This window comes from Bombina bombina, chromosome 6 (genome assembly GCF_027579735.1).
Source record: "Bombina bombina isolate aBomBom1 chromosome 6, aBomBom1.pri, whole genome shotgun sequence".
Taxonomy (NCBI): Eukaryota; Metazoa; Chordata; class Amphibia; order Anura; family Bombinatoridae; genus Bombina; species Bombina bombina.
The window spans coordinates 852,983,237-853,004,072 of NC_069504.1; the positions used below are offsets into that span (position 1 = coordinate 852,983,237).

Below are 20,836 nucleotides of genomic sequence, written 5' to 3' on the forward strand. Positions count from 1 at the left end.
TTTTTATTTTGATAGGGCTATTAGATTAGGTGTAATTAGTTTAAAGATCTTGTAATTTGTTTTTTATTTTCTGTAATTTAGTGTTTGTTAGTTTTTTTTGTAATTTAGCTAATTTTATTTAATTTATTTAATTGTATTTAATGTAGGGAATTTATTTAATTGTAGTGTAGTGTTAGGTGTTAGTGTAACACTACACTATAATTAAATAAATTCCCTACATTAAATACAGTTAAATAAATTAAATAAAATTAGCTAAATTACAAAAAAAACAAACACTAAATTACAGAAAATAAAAAACAAATTAAAGATCTTTTAAGTTAATTACACCTAATCTAATAGCCCTATCAAAATAAAAAAGCCCCCCAAAATAGAAAAAAAAACCTAGCCTACACTACCAATAGCCCTTAAAAGGGCCTTTTGCGGGGCATTGCCCCAAAGAAATCAGCTCTTTTACCTGTAAAAAAAAAAAATACAAACAACCCCCCCCCAACAGTAAAACCCCTCACCCACACAACCAACCCCCCAAATAAAAGCCTAACTAAAAAAAAACTAAGCTCCTCATTGCCCTGAAAAGGGCATTTGGATGGGCATTGCGCTCTATTGCTGCCCAAATCCCTAACCTAAAAATAAAACCCACCCAATACACCCTTAAAAAATCCTAACACTAACCCCCAAAGATTCACTTACCGGGAGAAGTCTTCATCCAAGCGGCAAGATGTCCTCAACAAAGCCGGCAGAAGTGGTCCTCCAGACGGGCAGAAGTTTAATCCAGACGGCATCTTCTATCTTCATCCATCCGGCGCGGAGCGACTCCATCTTCAACACATCCGGCGAGGAGGATCCTCTTCGTCCGATGTCTTCTTCTGGAATGACGGTACCTTTAAGTGACGTCATCCAAGATGGCGTCCCTTAGATTCCGATTGGCTGATAGAATTCTATCGGCCAATCGGAATTAAGGTTGAAAAAATCCTATTGGCTGATGCAATCAGCCAATAGGATTGAACTTCAATCCTATTGGCTGATCCAATCAGCCAATAGGATTGAGCTTGCATTCTATTGGCTGTTCCAATCAGCCAATAGAATGCGAGCTCAATCCTATTGGCTGATTGGATCAGCCAATAGGATTGAAGTTCAATCCTATTGGCTGATTGCATCAGCCAATAGGATTTTTTCAACCTTAATTCCGATTGGCTGATAGAATTCTATCAGCCAATAGGAATCTAACGGACGCCATCTTGGATGACGTCATTTAAAGGTACCTTCATTCATCAAGAAGACGTTGTTGGAAGAGGATGCTGTGCGCCAGATGTCTTGAAGATGGAGCCGCTCCGCGCAGGATGGATTTAGATAGAAGATGCAGTCTGGATGAAGACTTCTGCCCGTCTGGATGACCACTTCTGCCGGCTTCGTTGAGGACATCTTGTCGCTTGGATGAAGACTTCTCCTGGTAAGTGAATCTTCGGGGGTTAGTGTTAGGATTTTTTAAGGGTGTATTGGGTGGGTTTTATTTTTAGGCTGGGCTTTGGGCAGCAATAGAGCTAAATGCCGTTTTTAAGGGCAATGCCCATACAAATGCCCTTTTCAGGGCAATGGGGAGCTTAGGTTTTTTTAGTTAGGCTTTTATTTGGGGGGTTGGTTGTGTGGGTGGTGGGTTTTACTGTTGGGGGGGGTTGTTTGTATTTTTGTTTACAGGTAAAAGAGCTGATTTCTTTGGGGCAATGCCCCGCAAAAGGCCCTTTTAAGGGCTATTGGTAGTTTAGTTTAGGCTAGGGTTTTTTTTTTATTTTGGGTGGGCTTTTTTATTTTGATAGGGCTATTAGATTAGGTGTAATTAGTTTAAAGATCTTGTAATTTGTTTGTTTTTTATTTTCTGTAATTTAGTGTTTGTTTGTTTTTTTGTAATTTAGCTAATTTTATTTAATTTATTTAATTGTATTTAATGTAGGGAATTTATTTAATTGTAGTGTAGTGTTAGGTGTTAGTGTAACTTAGGTTAGGTTTTATTTTACAGGTCAATTTGTATTTATTTTAGCTAGTTAAAATAAATACAAACTTGCCTGTAAAATAAAAATAAACCCTAAGCTAGATACAATGTAACTATTAGTTATATTGTAGCTATCTTAGGGTTTATTTTATAGGTAAGTATTTAGTTTTAAATAGGAATTATTTAGTTAATGATAGTAATTTTATTTAGATTTATTTAAATTATATTTAAGTTGGGGGGGTTAGGGTTAGACTTAGATTTAGGGGTTAATAAATATAATATAGTGGCGGCAACGTTGGGGGCGGTAGATTAAGGGTTAATAAATGTAGGTAGGTGGCGGCAATGTTAGGGGCGGCAGTTTAGGGGTTAATAATATTTAACTAGTGTTTGCAAGGCGGGAGTGCGACGGTTTAGGGGTTAATATATTTATTCTAGTGGCGGCGATGTCCGGAGCGGCAGATTAGGGGTTAAAAAATGTTTTATAGTGTTTGCGATGCAGGAGGGCCTCGGTTTAGGGGTTAATCGGTAGTTTATGGGTGTTAGTGTATTTTTAGCACTTTAGTTATGGGTTTTATGCTACAGCTTTGTAGCTTAAAACTCTTAACTACTGACTTTAGAATGCGTTAGGAATCTTGGCGGTAGAGGGTGTACCGCTCACTTTTTGGCCTCCCAGGCAGTAATACCGGCGCTATGGAAGTCCCATAGAAAAAAGCTTTTACGAAATTTATGTAAGTTGCTTTGCGTTAAAGCCAAAAAAGTGTGTGGTACACCTATACCTGCAAGACTCGTAATACCAGCGGGCGTAAAAAAGCAGCGTTAGGACCTGTTAACAATGCTTTTTTACCTTAACGCACAACTCGTAATCTAGCCGAATATTTTTATTGAAGTGAAATAAATCCAATCTTCTTCAGACACTAAAACTTCACCTCCTCCTTGCACCGAAGGCAAAGGGAATGACTGGGGGTTGTGGGAAGGGAAGTAATACTTAACAGCTTTGCTGTGGTGCTCTTTGCCGCCTCCTGCTGGCCAAGAGTGGTATTCCCAACAATAATTGATGAAGCCGTGGACTCACCATATCTTAGGAAAGAAATACATTTAAAAGTACACTAATAATAACACTATCTAATAAAAAAATTTTTTTTTAAAATTGCAATAAAAAGTTATAAGGGCTCAAAGATATGAGATCCCAGGTGTTGGGGGAAAAATGCATGCAAAGGGCTTTATCATAATAGATACATACATATACATGTCTTAATATGTATATGCATGTATGTATGTGTGTATATATATATATATATATATATATATTTATATGTGTGTACATAAGTATTTAAGTGCATTGGAGTCCTTTGCAGTCAAGTGGCTGAAAGCATATAAAATCATATTTATGCATTATTCATATTTAATAAAGGTTTTAACTATGTATTTAATGTAAATATTTCACATTCTAATGTTCTTCACATAGGGGAATATGTATTTATAGATAGATATTCATATATATATATATATATATATATAAATATATATATATTCAAAGAAGGAAGGTCCAGACGAATATATATATATATATATATATATATATATATATATATATATATATATATATATATATATATATATATATATATATATATATATATATAGAATACAAACTTCAGCTCAACCCTCATAGCGACAACAGCCTGGGTGCAAAGATGCAATAACATACAGGAACAAAGGATGCACTCTCAGGTCTTTTTCACTCCAAGTATACAATACTTTATTGTGTAACGTTTTCGGGGATCTAGTCCCCTTCGTCAGCATCTTTATTTTTTTCTTTATTTAATTTTTTACCCAAAAAAACCCATCAGATAGATATATAAATATTCTGCTATGTGAAAAGCATCAGAATGTGAAATATTTTTATTTAATGTCGGGTAACTGCACTTGAGAAAATGCGATCGGGTTTGCAAACGAGTCATGATATTTGAGCTTTGGCGCTCAAATAAAATCTTTTTAATTTCAACTTGAAATACACGCACTACCTGATGTGCGCAAAAAAATTAGTTGTTTAAAATTACATTCCCTATTTAAATCATTAAAGGTTTTTTTGGACTTGACTGTCCCTTTAACACATGAGTGGGAGAGCAAACTACTGTTCCACTAGTAATGTAGCCCATACTTTGCTTCCCAAAATCTTAGAGAAAGTTACAAAACCCACACAGCATTGCTCTGTTTAGTGGAGATATTTAGTTTTACTGACCAGGACAGTTTGGGAAGAAACTTTTCAGGCGTAGTTCACCCTGAATATCGGCCTTCAACAGAGTACCCTGAGAAAATAGAAGAGTAGAAAAGCAAAGCTGAAAAACTGCCCAATTTACTTGTTGGGTCATAGAGAAAGAACCTTTGAGTTCCCCTTTGTATTGCATAGCAAGAATGATACAATCTATTGCTTACAACATGGTACCAGTGCTTACATTTGCTCCTATGGCAACAGTCATGCGTTCAGTGACATCCAGGAAAATCTCGTTTTGCCCAGCCTGAAACAGAAAGATGGACTTCTAGTGCATAGTCTGCTTTTTAGTGTATTCCATTTACCTGTAGGTACAGTGAAGTAGCCTGAAGTCGGAAATGCTATTGTTGTATACTATACTTTCAGCTTTTGCAGTGTGAAATCTACCTTACTAACACGAGGGCTGCAGGTTAATATTTTAGAAGCCTTAATGACTGCATATACATTTATGGCTATTAAATTACAAATAATATTATAGTTCCTAAAAATGTCCAGTGCCACAGGGCAAGTTTTAGGTAAGGTTGCAGGGTATCCTGCATGGCTCTTTTGAGTTGTAGCCACCTTATTTGCCCACATACCATAATTAATTTGTTAAATGGGACCTAGGTTATACTTCTATATTTATAAAAGCTTAAAATGCTTTGCATGCCTGGACCACTTACCTGCTGGTGACGTGATGACAACACAGGACGGCTTGAAGCTGAACTTGGTGCCACTTTACTCTGCTGAGTTTCTGATCCAAACTGGAAGGGAAGTATATAGGGAGTGATGAGGTGCAAGAAACAGAGCTATAGTTTTTTCTTTTTTTTTCTTTCATAAGGTGGTGAGAGTCCATTAGCCATTCAACTCCTGACCACTAAGAGGAGGCAAAGTTTCCCAAAGCTCTAAGAGAACTTAATCCCTCCCACCGTTCAGGCATTCTAGTCTTTTCTTTGCCTCTACAGGAGGAAGGTGAAGAATTGAAGTGCTCCAGATTCTTCATTAAGAGAGGTCCTCAGACCGATTTAAGGGCCAATTTTCCCCTCAGAGAGCTGCTACTCAGAGATAGATGGGAGATTGGAATATTGGGCAGTGACCTAATTACACCCAGTGGGAGTTAGTCACAAGCCTGCCACAGGTGTCGTGGGGACCGGTCCCTTAGCCTCTTTTTGTTGGGTCATCGATATACTCCACACATAGATCCTCTGCTGTGACATACACAGCACTGGATGGGCTCTCTATTGAAAACAATCTTTTTTTGTAGCCAGTATGAATGGTAGAGTGGATGCATCTGAGGTAAGTGCAGCCATTTCTTGCACTCACATAGCCCACAGGCTATTAGTAGGTACATCCATTTTGAGATGCATCATAGCCAGGGGAAATACACATGTAACAGACTAATTCCACCTGTATTACTTTTTGTACTTAGTCTAGTAATTATAGAAACTTTATTATGTGGTAATAGCTGCTATTTACTATTCAGCTAATTCACCTGAGAGTAACATCTTAATGCAACCTTATACCCTCTGATATATACACAGTAAAATTTATTTAATAGTTTGGCAATGAGATTTGTGTCTCTGTGTATTTTGATTTTTGTGCACTGACTTAGCATGGCAGTTACAGTTAGTAACTGGGCTATTTCCATCTCTTTTTTGAAATTTCTCAACTGCTTCTTTGTTTCTGAGTGAACCAGCCATTTACAGTAAAAAATGGTGGTTGTCTTCATTTATTTTATTTGTCTGTTTGTGTATTCTTTCATTGAGCAAACTGAAATCCTTTAGAGAAAATCTCACACTTTTGATACTGTCTCTTTCAAATTCTCAAAGAGACTTTATACCCCTGCAGCTTTGGGCACTAGTGCTTGCGAGGACACTTAATTTTATTAAACAGTTTTCTTATTATTATTTTGTTAGGCTCCTACACTTTAGTTGAGTCTGTTTCCTTGTATTTTATTACAGCAGTGGCCATCTTCTCTTTGCTCCAATAGCGTTCTTACACTCTAAGGAGGGGGTAAGATTTCTCCAACTTATCAGTTTAATTATTTTTTTATTCGGATTTACTTTGATTTGTGCTTATTATGGACCAGATTTACGAGTGGGCCACAAAACGTTTGCGCACAAGCAATAAGGGATTTATCATTGGTGGATGGGCTTACCACTGGTATTATGAGTTGAAAGTGCTAGAATGATTACCGCAACTTCAGAGCTCTGGTTAAATGTTTCTCGAAAAACTAAAAAGTTGCACCAAACACATCAAAGATATAAGGTCTCAGGTGTAAGAAAGAAAAAAGGCAGGCAAATGAAGGACTTTAACATAGACATACTGTATATCCGTATGCATGTCTAAAGATGGAGTATGTGTGTGGAGTCAAGTAGATGAAAACATGTTAAAGCATATATATGCAATATTCATATTTAATAAAGGTTTTAACTATGTATTTAGTGTAAATATTTGACATTCCAATGTTCTGCACATAGCAGAAAATGTTCTAAGTATTTATAAATAGATATAAATAGATAGATAGATATAATAATTTATAGATATATATTTTAACAAAAAAACATCAGATATATGTAGAAATATGTATTTATAAATAAATAGAACATATTCTTCTATGTGAAGAACATTGGAAAGTGAACTATTCATAGGTTCATGTCGGGTTAGTGCACATGAGAATATGCGGTTGGGTTTGCACGAGATTGGGGTGGTTTTATTTTTTCGTTTTTTTTTACCATTGACTTCTATGGGGGAATACGTGAACGCGCACTTGAGTTGTTCAAACTTCCGCTTTTTGCGCTAGTCGGGTTAGTGCACAAGTGAAAACTGTTTACTTTCAACTCATAATACAATCGCAAGAAGCTTACTTCTAGTGCAATTAACACTCGAGCGGAAGCGTTAACTAGCGCTCCACTTGTAATCTGGCCCAATTTTTTGGGGGCTGCTTTGGGGGAGACAGTACAGGAGGGTTTTTTTCCCATAGACAGCAGGTCTCTGGGCTTACATTGCAAGTGTTGCCTACACCTATTCAGACTTAGGGGTCAAATTATCAAGGGCCGAATGGCCCTGAATACCCCTGTTTCCGGACGAGCCTTCAAGCTCGCCGGAAACAGGAGTTAAGAAGCAGAGGTCTTAAGACCGCTGCTCCTTAACTAGTCCGCCGGCGCTGAGGCTGCGGACATCAATCAACCCGATCAGATACGATCGGGTTGATTGACACCCCCTGCTAGTGGCCGATTGACCGCGGTTCTGCAGCGGGCGGCATTGCACAAGCAGTTCACCAGAACTGCTTGTGCAATGTTAAATGCCAACAGCGTATGCTGTCGGCATTCAGCAATGTCGGGCAGACATGATCCGAACCGACTGTTGGTAAATCTGCCTCTTAGCATTCAGTTTAAAATAGTGCTCTTATTAACCCTTTGTTAACTCTTTAATATTTGGCATCTGCAAACTACCTGTTTTTATAACTGTGTTCATTTGTATGTACTTTAACCATTTATTTTTCTTTGCTCCTTCTGTATTACTTTGTTAAATGGAGCAAACTGGAACAGTCCCTAAGGGATCATTTTAATCTGACCCATTAGAGGGGAGAGCTTTTGATCACTTACTAACTAATGTTTAATGTGTCCGTTGCAAGTTTTCTATGGTGTGTCCCATGCTTAATTATGCAATTCCTGTATGGATAATACTGCTAATTCTACCCATACCCATACAAGGGCAGGGTCCGCCTCCCATAGGTACTTACCAGGGAGGTCAGCTTAATTTCTCTCCTGGTTTTAAATAATATTTACACTCTACTATTTCCTCTTGTCTTCTATACCTTCCTGGCAAGGGCAAACGTTTACCAGCAGAGGGTGATATTACTGTGGGATTCAGTACTTCAGGTACCACTCACAAGAGGACGACATCTGCATATCCATTTAAGGACACTGATTTTGAATACTCTGATATCTCATCAGAATTGGAGATATTGGGGCATATTTATTAAGCTCCGTATGGCTCGCCGGAAACAGAAGTTATAAAGCAGCGGTCTAAAGACTGTCGCTCCATAACTTGTCCGCCTGCTCTGAGGCTGCGGACAGAAATCAACCAGATCGAATGCAATCGGGTTGATTAACACCATCTGAAAGCGTATCGTGTCAGCTCGCACATTGATAATTATGCCCCATTGTTTGGTTGTCAGGATCCTTTTCTAATCCAGATTTAAAGAGTGTATCTGTTATTTTGAGATTTTAACATTTACAATCTTTATTGTGTGGGGTTTTACTGTCCCTAGGTGTTCAGGAACCTGAATCTTCAGAAGAAAAGTCAGTTAAACAACTTATTATTTAAACCAAGGATCGGGCAAGGGCATTTTTCCAATGCGTTTAAGACCCAGAAGATATGAGAGTAATCATTCCAGTTCCAATATCAGATATTTATTCCAATCTGTTCATAGTCCAAAAAAGGAAGGAACATTCAGATCCATTCTGGATCTAAAAAAATTAAACAAATTCTTAAGAGTTTCAACCTTTAAGATAGTAACTATTTGAACCATTTTCTTCTTGGTACAAGAAGGTCAGTTTATAACCACAATAGATTTAAATTATGCCTACTTGCATATCTCCATTCACAAAGATAATTTTCAATTTCTCAGTTTTGCCTTTCTCAACAAACATTTCCAGTTTCTCTACCGTTTGGTTTAGCCACAGCACCCAGAATCACTGAAAAGGTGCTAGGAGCTCTGCTATCAGTGGTTAGAGCTCAGGAAATAGCAGTAGCTCACACATGCAAGGTTCTATAATTTCTTTGCAACCATAATTGTTTTTCAGGTTGGGGCATAGTCTGGAATTTCTGAGATTCCAGTCAGCCGTCACGGATGTGATGTTTATCAATCAACAGGGAGGAACTTGCAGTTCCTTAGCGATGAATTCTGAAGAGGGCAAAACAAAAATCACTGCATGATCTCAGCAATTCATATTCCAGGAGTAAACAAATGGGAAGCAGATTTCCTGAGCCATCAAGTTCTTAACCCTAGTAAATTCTCTGAACCAGGAGGTGTTTGATCAGATAGTGAAACACTGGGGCCTCCCAAAAATAGATCTAGTGGTCTTTCCTTTGAATTACAAGCTTCCCAGATATTCCCAGAGGAACTAATAGATGCTCTAGTAGTTACATGGTCATTCCATTTCATTTACATATTTCCTCAATTTATGTTGCTATCAAGAGTGATAGCTTGTATCAAGCAGAAGCATGCATCAGTAATTCTGATTACTCCTTGAAGTCTTCCTCAAAAGAATGATCTTCTGTCACAAGGTCAATTCTTCCATCAAAATCTAAAAATTCTGAACTTAATGGCTTGGAGACTGAAGCCTGATTATGAGACAGAGGATTATCTGATTCAGCCATTGAAACTAATATCAACACTAGAAAGCCTGTGACTAGGAAGATGTATCACAAAGTATGGAAAGCTATTCTTTCCTGGTGTGACAGTAAGGGTTTTTATTGGAGTTAAGAATTCCTAATATTATCCAGTTTCATCAAGTTGGCCAAAACAACGGCTTATCTGCCAGTTCTTTGAAAGGTCAGGTTTTCTGCCCTCTCTGTTTTGTATCAGAAAAGGATTGCAAAATTGCCTGACATTCCAGCCTTGTTCAGGCCTTAATTAGGATTAGATTAGTTATCAAACCGGCCTTGCCTCCTTGGAACCTAAATGTACTTTTAAGGGTCATACAGGCTCCTCCTTTTGCCTATGCATGGTGTGGATCCAACTACTTTCATGGAAGCCTTTGTTTCAGCTATTCCTTCAGCCAGAAGAGTTTCAGAATTGTCTGCCCTTTTATGTAGGTCCCCTTATATTTATTTTCATCCGGATAAGGCATTTTGTAACCCCTTAATGACAGTGTATGTTGCAGGAGGGAGGGAGGGTCTAATAGCGCAGTCTTGTCGCTCTCTGCAAGACAAACCCTTAACGACCAGCGACGTACAGGGTATGTTTCAGTCGTTAAGGTGTTAAGGACTCATTATAGCTTCTTGCCTAAGGTGGATTTGGTAGATAACATAAATCAAGATGTTGTTGTTCCTTCTTTATATCCAGGTCCTAAAAATACCAAGGAGTATCTCTTGCATAATCTGTATGTAGTGAGAGCCCTAAAGTTTTATTTAGAGTCCACTAAAAACTTAAGACAATCTTCTGCATTTTTTGTCATTTTTGCATTTAGTTTGAACTAATCCTGCTTTGCTTTCCTGCTTTTCTGTTATTCTCTTTTCTTAGCCTTATGTTTGACGGAGGTGTACAGGGATGTGGGAGAGATTTTAGAGCTCTTGGTATGTTGGGTATTTTTTATGTAAGCATTTTGTTTTTTTTATTAGAATGTTGTGTACTGTTTTGCAATCCAGGAATATTCGCTTTTAAAAGCATCTGATCTCCTCTACTGAGGCCAATTTTGGACAAATGCAACCAGTCACTGCATAGAATGCAGCTGGGATAGTCTTGAGAAGTCTGGAGTAAGCACTTACATTGTTAGAAAACCCAGTACCTTTAAATGTACATTACTGAAAAATAGGATAAAATAAAGTGTAGTGCAAAGTTTTTACCACATATTAATAAACTTTATATTACAATCTCAGTGTCTCATGTCCCTTTAGCATTTCAAAATCAATGTAAAATCAGACACATATTGATAAAACATTTTACCTTCAAATGAAAAGTTATAACAATTTGGTATTTAAAATACCATCTGCACATGTATGCATTACGTTCTTATTTTTGGAACATAAAACATTTAAATAGTGGAATTTTAAAGATTTATGTTTCAGCTGAATTCTTAAATATATTCAAACATTCCAAGAAAAAAAAATTGTTAGACAAACTACAGCTGATCCCCAACAAAAAAAAAACAATCATACAAAATCATGCTAAAATAAAGATACAAGACAGTAATTAAATTTATATTAGGCCAAGGAACAATTTTCAAAATACAAATTTAGGCAACAATACAGCTACAAATGATCTGAGTCACATTTGACAAAATATTTTATATACTACATCCATTAAATTGAATCACTTTTATAATGTAGGTTAATAACTATTTACTTTATTACGGAAGAATAGTACCATTGTAAAGAGAGTATGTACGTTAGTTATTTCTGCATTATATTTTATATTACACGCAGTATTATAATATATATCTAGAGCAACTGTATAAAGAAAGTTCTTACCAGACCCACGCTGCTCAAGTCTAGTAGGCTGAATGGTTTGCTGACCACAGCATCTGACTGGATGAAATTCTTCAACATATCTGTGGATGTGGTTTGAATATAACCATAATCCTGTGAGCAGAATTTAAATCAGTTTTAGCTATCTTAATTCAATAAACCCAAACCGACTTCTCCCATTAAATCGCATTGACCAAAGAATAGAAAAAAATTGGGAACTTCAGTATAAAACCAATATAAAGTAAGTGGCAAGGCTGGAAAGGCTTAGTAGATATTGGTGAGTGTGTATGTTAGGGGTGCTTTGTACCCCTTAAGGACCATAGCACATTTTCTGACCGTTTGGGACCAAGGCTATTTTTACATTTCTGCAGTGTTTGTGTTTAGCTGTAATCTTCCTATTACTTATTTACTGTACCCACACATATTATATACAGTTTTTCTCGCCATTAAATGGACTTTCTTAAGATACCATTATTTTCATCATATCTTATAATTTACTATAAAAAAAAATATGATGGAAAAAATGGAAAAAAAACACACTTTTTCTAACTGACACCCAAAATCTGTTACATATCTACAACCACTAAAAAACACCCATTCTAAATCGTTTCTAAATTTTGTCCTGCGTTTAGAAATACCGAATGTTTACATGTTCTTTGCTTTTTTTCAAGTTATAGGGTAATAAGTAGAGGTAGCACTTTGCTATTTCCAAACCATTTTTTTTTTTCAAAATTAGCGATAGTTACATTGGAACACTGATATCTGTAAGGAATCCCTAAATATCCCTTGACATGTATATTTTGTTTTAGTAGACAACCCAAAGTATTGATCTAGGCCCATTTTGGTATATTTCATGCCACTATTTCACCGCCAAATGAGATCAATTAAAAAACTTTAGGTTTCTCACTGAAATGATTTACAAACTGCTTGTGCAATTATGGCACAAATGGTTGTAAATGCTTCTCTGTGATCCCCTTTGTTCAGAAATAGCAGACAATTATGGCTGTGGCATTATGTTTTGCTAATTAGAAGGCCGCTAAATGCTGCTGCGCACCACACTTGTATTAGGCCCGGCAGTGAAGGGGTTAATTAGGTAGCTTGTAGGGTTAATTTTAGCTTTAGTGTAGTGTAGTAGACAACCCAAAGTCCCATTTTGATATATTTCATGCCACCATTTCACCGCCAAATTTGATCAAATAAAAAAAATTGTTAACTTTTTCATTAACTTTGGGTTTCTCACTGAAATTATTTACAAACAGCATGTGCAATGATGGCACAAATGGTTGTAAATGCTTCTCTGGGATCCCCTTTGTTCAGACATAGCAGACATATATGGCTTTGGCATTGCTTTTTGGTAATTAGAAGGCCGCTAAATGCCGCTGCGCACCACACTTGTATTATGCCCAGCAGTGACGGGGTTAATTAGGTAGCTTGTAGTGAGCTTAAAGGGTTCATTTTAGCTTTAGTGTAGAGATCAGCCTCCCACCTGACACATCCCACCCCCTGATCCCTCCCAAACAGCTCTCATCCCTCCCCCACCCCACAATTGTCCTGCCATCTTAAGTACTGGCAGAAAGTCTGCCAGTACTAAAATAGAAGGCTTTTTTTCATAATTTTTTTTAAATATATATTCTGCTGTGTAGGATCCCCCCTTAGCCCCCAACCTCATTGATCCCCCCCCCCCAAAGAGCTCTCTAACTCTCCCCCACTAACTATTTTCCAAAATTTTGTCTGTCTGCCAGTATGCCCTTTGCATTTAAATGTGGCTTTTTTTTTTTTAAATAAACCACTGTTTTTCTGTAGTGTAGCTGCCCCCCTCCATACCCTACCCCCTCCCAAATCTATTTGGAAAAAAATATACCCCTCCTCGGGCGGGAGTTGTGGACTCTTCCCATACAGAAGGAAAGGAAATTATCTGGTAAGCATAATTTATGTTTTCCTTCTTAATATGGGAAAAGTCCACAGCTGCATTCCTTACTTGTGGGAAACATATACCCAAGCTCTAGAGTACACGGATTGCTAACGGGAGGGGAAAAAGAGGGGCGGATACTAATCTGAGGGCACCACATCCTGCAAAACCTTTCTCCCGAAGGCTGCTTCAGCAGAAGCAAAAACATCAAACTTGTAAAATTTGGAAAAAGTATGTAAGGAGGACCAGGTAGCCGCCTTTCAAATCTGATCCATAGAGGTCTCATTTTTGAAGGCCCAAGAGGAAACGACTGCTCTCATAAGAATGAGCCGTAATCCTCAGAGTAGGCTTATGTCAAGAAAAACCTTCCAATACTTATGGGTGATGAAATACTTAATCCATGGAGGAGATGATGACATCCCCACTAGATCCGCGAACCATATCCTTTGCGGCCAAGACGGAGCAATCAGTATCACTGACGCCTGCTTGATTCAAGCCACTACACTAGGAAGTAGTGGTAATGGCCGGAAAAGACAAATTAGATTGAACTTCCAAGGCACTGCTAATGCATCTGTTAGCTCCGCCTGAGGATCCCTGTACCTTGACCCATATCTGGGTAGCTTGGTATTGAGACGTCATAAGATCTTCCTCTTGCAAATCTCTGCAAACACTCGGGATGGAGAGACCATTCCCCTGGATGAAAGGATTGTCTGCTGAGGAAATACGCTTCCCAATTGTCCACACCCGGAATGTGGATTGCTGACAGCGAACAAATGTGGGTCTCCGCCCACTCCAGAATCCGAGATACTTACCTCATACCTTGGGAGCTTCTCATTCCCCCCTGATGGTTGATGTAAGCCACTGAGGTTATATTGTCTGATTGGCATCTGATAAACTGGAAAAAACCCAGCAGAGGCCAAGCCTTCAGAGCATTTTATAATGCCAGAAGATCCAAAATGAGATCAAGAGGGAGCTTTACTCCTGAGTCCATAGGCCCTGTGCCTTCCTGGCACCCCTAACAGCTCCCCATCCTGACAGATTCGCAACTGTAGTCACAATCACCCAGGATGGTCTTAAGACGGACGTCCCTCGGGACAAGTTATCCGGACAAAAACAACAAGAGAGCGATTCTCTCAATCGGTTGTCCAGAGAAATATGTTGAGACAGATCCGAATGATCACCATTCCACTGCTTCAGCATGTGCATTTGCAACAGTCTGAGGTGAAACCTGACAAAGGAAATGATGTCCATGCTGGACACCATGAGACCAATCACCTCCATACACCAAGCCACAGATGGCCTTAAGGAGGTCTGGAGGGCAAGACATGTTGAAGCTAGCTTGCAACGTCTCTGGTCTGTTAGAAATATTCTCATTCTATTATAGTACCCTTGAATTGTACCCTGGTACTTGATACAAGAGAACTCTCTCTATATTTATCTTCCATCCATGGGATCGAAGAAGACAGAGGAGAGATTCCGAATGGTACACTCTTCGAAAAATTTCTTGGAGCCGTAGCTAGACCAAACAAAAGTGCAATAAACTGGAAGTGCTGGTCCAGGAACGCAAACCTTAGCAACTGGAAGTGGTCCTTGAGGATTGGTACGTGAAGGGAGCATCCTTCAGATCTATCATGGTCATGAACTGCCCTTCTCAAACGAGGGGAAGATTGGACCTTATTGTCTCCATCTTGAACAAGGGGACGTATAAAAACTTGTTTAAGCACTTTAGGTCCAGAATCAGGCGGAAAGTTCCCTCCTTCTTTGGGACCACGAAAAGGTTTGAATAGTATCCCAAACCTCTCACTGCGATAGGCACCGGGACAATAACTCCTAAGAGGACAGATCCCGTACGCACCTCAGAAAGGCTCCCCTCCTTTCTGGTCAGGAAGACAGGAGAGAGAGGAGGAATCTGACCTTTGGTGGCTGAGACTTGAAACCTATCTTGTAACCCTGAGCTATGACCTCCAGGACCCATGGATCCTGCACGTCCCTGAACCAAGCGACTGAAAAGGGGCGACAGAACTGCCCCCTACACGATCCAGAAGCTGACCGGGGACCGCCCATTCATGTCGACTTAAACTCGGCAGGCTTTTTGCTCTGCTTGGATTTATTCCAGGACTGAGCCAGCTTCCAAGAGCTCTTGTTTTTCGCTGGCTTAGCAGAGGACTGCTGACATGGGCTTTATCAGAACGAAAAGCATGAAAATTGTCCCTTAGACTAGTTCATATTTTCTTGTGGTAGGAGGGCACCCTTGCCCCCTGTGACCGTGCAGATAATTGAGTCCAGGCCTGGACCAAACAAAATCATTCCCTTAAAGGGGAGGGAAAGAAGTCTAGACTTAGAAGTCATATCCACAGACCATGACTTCAGCCAGAGCCCGATGGGTCTTAACAGAAAAAGCTGAAGCCGTAGCATTCAGGCGAATAATCTGCTTATTAGCATCACAGATAAAATAATCAGCAACCCTCAAGGCCTTAATTCTTTCCTGAATAATGTCGAGGGGACCCTCCCCCTCAATCAAATCCCGTAAGGAGTTGCACCAGTAGGTAGCTGCTCCAGCAACTGCGGCAACAGCCGCCGCCGGTTGAAACAAATATCCTGTATGTTGAAACATCTTTCTTAACAGAGTTTCCATCTTTTATCTATGGGCTCTTTAAACGAAGATCTATCCTCAAGTGGGATAGTAGTACGTTTAGCAAGGGTGAAGATAGCGCATTGAGTGTCCAGGACCGGGAACAATTTGTTAAAGTGAGAAGAGGGGAAAAAGGAATCGAATCCTGTCCCATTAATTCTCAATAATGTTCGCCATCTAACAAGAGCAGGGAAGGATAAGGTACCACCCTGTCCTCAAACTCTAACCAAATTAGGAATCAAAGGTTCATCAGGCAATTTGGCCTCTGGAACCTATGAATTCGCAGAAACATTCCTTTAGAAGAAAGCGCAAATTCCTAAACCTAAAGTCTGGTTCCTACGCAGCCGGATGTTTAGAGGCAGCAGACTCCAACCCAGAATGTTCGTACTCTGAAGTCTCAGAAAGAACTTCATCCTTGGATAACCCTATCAGTTAAATCCAATAAATTATCTGATGTACTCTGGGAAGAAGTGCAATATGTAACCTTTCGCTTGCGCTTAGCAGGGCGAGGTAAAACATCAAAGGCCGCAGACACCGCCTTCTGAACTGCGCAGTAACGTCTGGTGAAAAAAAGTCCCCCTCCAGATGGAGGATCAGCAATGCTACGGGAAACTGCATGTGTAGAGGAATAAGAATGTAGGGTACACACCTTACTGGACGACAACTCCTCAGAGGTGGATGGCTCAGTGGTATAAAACATGTTTGATATTATCACATTTTCAAGGCATATGGAACATAATTGAGAGGGCGGATCTAAGGCCTCCTCACAATATAAACAGGAATTACTCTTTAGGAATAAAGGGAGTACCCTCTAAAGTAACAGAATCCTCCATCGCTAGTGCAATAACCGGAGAACTATAGAAATAAAACAATCTTATTTTATTAAAAAAACGGCACCTGTATACCCCAATGGCTGGGGGACTCACCACCTTTTATGACCCAGACAGTACAGGCATTTATGACTTCTCTCTGATAGACACCTGGTCAGGAAAGAGGGAATGAATCACTGCTATGAGATAAAGTGCGCCAAGCTTATAAGCTGCACAGCTCTCAAAATGAAAGTGAAACCTGTATATACCATAACATCTCACACATAAAAGCAGCATAAAATCAAATAAACATATAAGATTATTCCCCACTGTTCAATAATCCCCCTCAGGAGATATTAACCCTTGATTCTATACAGATAAAAGGAGCCACACTGTGACCCTGTCTTCTTGCGTTATCATACATGTATAAAATATGAAACGATCTTACCAGAATCTATGCCGTGGAACAGAAACACGGTCCTTCAAGTTTGACAGATAGTAGCGTTGCTTCTGACATGGACTTGAGTGAAGAAAGCGGGCAGCGAAACTCGTCAACGCTGATTGCTTCTGGAGCTGTTAATATGAGTCAGGATGGTTTCGCAGAAAGACTCTTCCTGCATCTCTGGACTCTAACTTTCATCCATGCTCTCACTGAGAGGCTGACAGGACTACTTAATACTCCAGTCCCATCTCGAAGAGTACAACCCTCCATAAGAGACTACTCCGAAATCTTCTAACATTTCTCTGCCAACCTCCTGTGACGAAAGGCAAAGAATGACTGGGGTTATGAGGATGTGGGGGAAGTATTTAAGCCTTTGACTGGGGTGTCTTTGCCTCCTCCCGGTGGCCAGGTTCAGTATTTCCCACAAGTAAGGAATGCAGCTGTGAACTCTTCCCATATTAAGAAGGAAATATATAAAGTATATTATCTTTTCGGAGCAGTGCCTTCTACTTTGTGTATTCATTGTTCTTTAGTGTGTTTTAGGGATCTGTATTTCTTTTTACCACAAATGTAATTGTATCCTCTACTCATATACCCACTGCTAGAAAATTAGATGCCACTTTACAAATAATTAATGATATTAATAATCTGACTTGCATGCCCCCAGCAGTAACTAACCAAAACTTCATCAAGTAGCTCATATATCAGAGCAAAGTTGACCCGCACAACAGCCTCGCTGAGATCGCCACAGTAATCACATATCAGTGATGCTAGCCTGGCAAGATAAATAGCAAAGTATAGTGTTAGATGCATTTTATTACAGCTAATTATATCTTGATTACATATATAAATATATTGTTGTTTAAGAATAAATGTAATTTTATAGATATGAACTGCACATGCACATATATATATATATATATATATATATATATATACACACATATATATACATATGTATATACAGTATATGTGTATATATATATATATATATATATATATATACACACACGTGTAGTTCACATCTATAAAATTACATTCATTCTTAAACAACAATATATTTATATATATATATATATATATATATATATATATATATATACACACACACACATATATAAATATACACACACATATATATATATATATATATATATATATACACACACACATATATATATACACACATACACACACATCACACCTGTAAGGTTGACACTCTCCTTCAGAATACAGCATACTTGTCATGCATGCTAAAAAGACACAAATTAGTAGTGGGATATTGCAGGAACAGACTGTATACACACACAAACACATATATATTATCCCACTGCTAAATTGCGTCTTTTTAGCATGTATGACAAGTATGCTGTATTCTGAAGGAGAGTGCCAACCTTACAGGTGTGATATTTTATATACATATATATATATATATATATATATACATATATATATATATATATATATATATATATATAGATCCATTTCAATATTATCTTAAGACAAAATGGTAGAAAAGTTTAGTCAATGTAGGAATACGCATATGTATATACACACCGTGTCAGCAGATCAATGTATATAAATGGCGAGTCACTGGGGCAGGTGCTGATGACAAAATACAGACCACGATGACGTGTGTGAATGTAATGACACCCATCATGTACCTATCAGAAAAACGTATGCAAGGAGAAGTATAAATATAGGTAGGAAAGAAACATGAATTAAACAATATGATTAAGTTTAGTAGCACCTGAAAAACAGAAGACATCAACTTTGTGACGAGCAGATGGTTAGCTAATGTGGTTTTTACACTGGAAGCCTAGGTTAAAGTTGTATGATTCAGCCAGAGGGTACAATTGAATAACAAACTTAAAAGGACACTGAACCCACATTTTTTCTTTTGTGATTCAGATAGAGCATGCAATTTTAAGAAACTTTCTAATTTACTCCTATGATCAAATTTTCTTCATTCTCTTGGTATCTTTTTTTGAAAGCCAAAAAAAAAAAAAAAAATTAACCAGGAACTTTGAGTATATAAAATATAACTTTTATTCCAATGTTACATATAATAAAAATAGAGTGGGATGCTACTCCAAAATAGAACCGGACTAACGCGTTTCGGCTGCAAAGTCGTACTCATAGCCCATTTTTTGTCATCTGGCCAGGACATGAGCTGCACTGCCAGACGGATTCAGCTTGTATTATAGGGGGAATTACATTGACCCAGTTTGAAACCAGATGAGGATCTACAGTTACAATTTTGCTTTACTTTGACTCGTATACCCGGCGAGGCTAGGCTATACAAGATTCACTTGCCTCAACCCAAAGTTTGTGCTACGGAACATTCAGGGTCCCCCGCGATTGGCAGAAAGAAGAAGCTGACATGGTCTGTACGTCATTCTCACAGACCTACCGCTGAGTAGGAAACAAGAGCGGCCCTGCTTGTTGACGTCACATGGTACACAGCGTACACAGCGAAGGCGCTCAATTCGCGGTTTGTGGATGGGCTGGAGCCTGGGAGAGCATATTGGACCAGGTAGAATGCATTAAGACGAGAGTGGGTAAGGCTGTGACTATTTCATACATATGCTGACCTAAAAGGTATTTTGATTGTGTTGTTGGGACCCTGATTCCGGCTACTTGGTGAGTGACATTCAGCATTTTTTACTATTGATTCATCTATATAGCTGAACTTTTGACCGGAGATCTATATGAAACCTTTTTCCTAAGTATATGGTTGAATTAGTATGTGTCTTAGCACCGGGTATTGAGCTACTGGATCAATGTTGACTACTGAATATGCTAGTACTGGACTGATAACCTCTATATAAGACTGCATGTGAATTTCCCCTTTGAATACATTCTGGTTTGAGCTATTGGGCTAACTAATACGAATAAGGATATTTGATTTAATTGAACCCCAGCGTTTCCGGCAAATATAATTAGGCAGATATATACACATCATCTGTTGGGACTCTTTTTCTTTGTTTTATACATCTTTATTTGAAAAGCAAGAATTTTAGTTTAGAAGCCGGCCCATTTTTGGTTCACAACCAAATTGGCTGGCTCCTTAGCTTAGATGCCTTTTCTTTTCAAAAAAAGATAGCAAGAGAACGAATAAAAATTGATAAACGGAGTAAACTAGAAAGTTGCTTAAAATTGCATGCTTTATCTGAATCACAAAAGAAAAAATTTGGGTTCAGTGTCCTTTTAAGACAGGATACCTAGGTAGGTTCATAAGCATGCATGTCTTGAACATTATATGGAAGTAGCATTTGTAACAAAGTATAATATTGTTAATCACAATCCTTTAAAAATGCTTTTCAGATTATTTAGCTACAAAAATCCTCGTGGACTTTTAATAATGATTTGTTGTAGAAAAATCATTAGATAAACTTTTCTACAGGATAGTGATCAACCCTAATGTTGTAGCACAGTTGCCTTACAGTGCTTGTTCTTTCTTATATATAGTGCATGAGCTAGTCCTGATATAACCTAAACAAATAAAGTTTCATTGATGAATACCCAAAAAAAAATACATGTGATAAATAAAAGTAAACTGGATCTTTTTTTATTTTACTTTAAATTGCATGCTCTATCTGAATTGTATAA

At 38.3% G+C, this 20,836-nt stretch overlaps 1 protein-coding gene across 3 annotated transcripts in view; it reads right to left on the reverse strand.

The window, feature by feature from the left end:
* AP4M1 (adaptor related protein complex 4 subunit mu 1) overlaps window positions 1–20,836 on the reverse strand; it is a 217,014-nt gene that overhangs the window by 127,160 nt on the left and 69,018 nt on the right. For all 3 annotated transcript variants that reach the window (XM_053718267.1, XM_053718268.1, XM_053718269.1), the window contains exons 4-9: window positions 18,782–18,888; window positions 17,903–17,999; window positions 11,436–11,546; window positions 4,919–4,999; window positions 4,441–4,503; window positions 4,227–4,293 (exon numbers count right to left, since the gene is read on the reverse strand). In XM_053718267.1, the coding sequence (XP_053574242.1) occupies window positions 4,227–4,293; window positions 4,441–4,503; window positions 4,919–4,999; window positions 11,436–11,546; window positions 17,903–17,999; window positions 18,782–18,888 (526 nt within the window). The remainder of the gene's footprint in view (window positions 1–4,226; window positions 4,294–4,440; window positions 4,504–4,918; window positions 5,000–11,435; window positions 11,547–17,902; window positions 18,000–18,781; window positions 18,889–20,836) is intronic.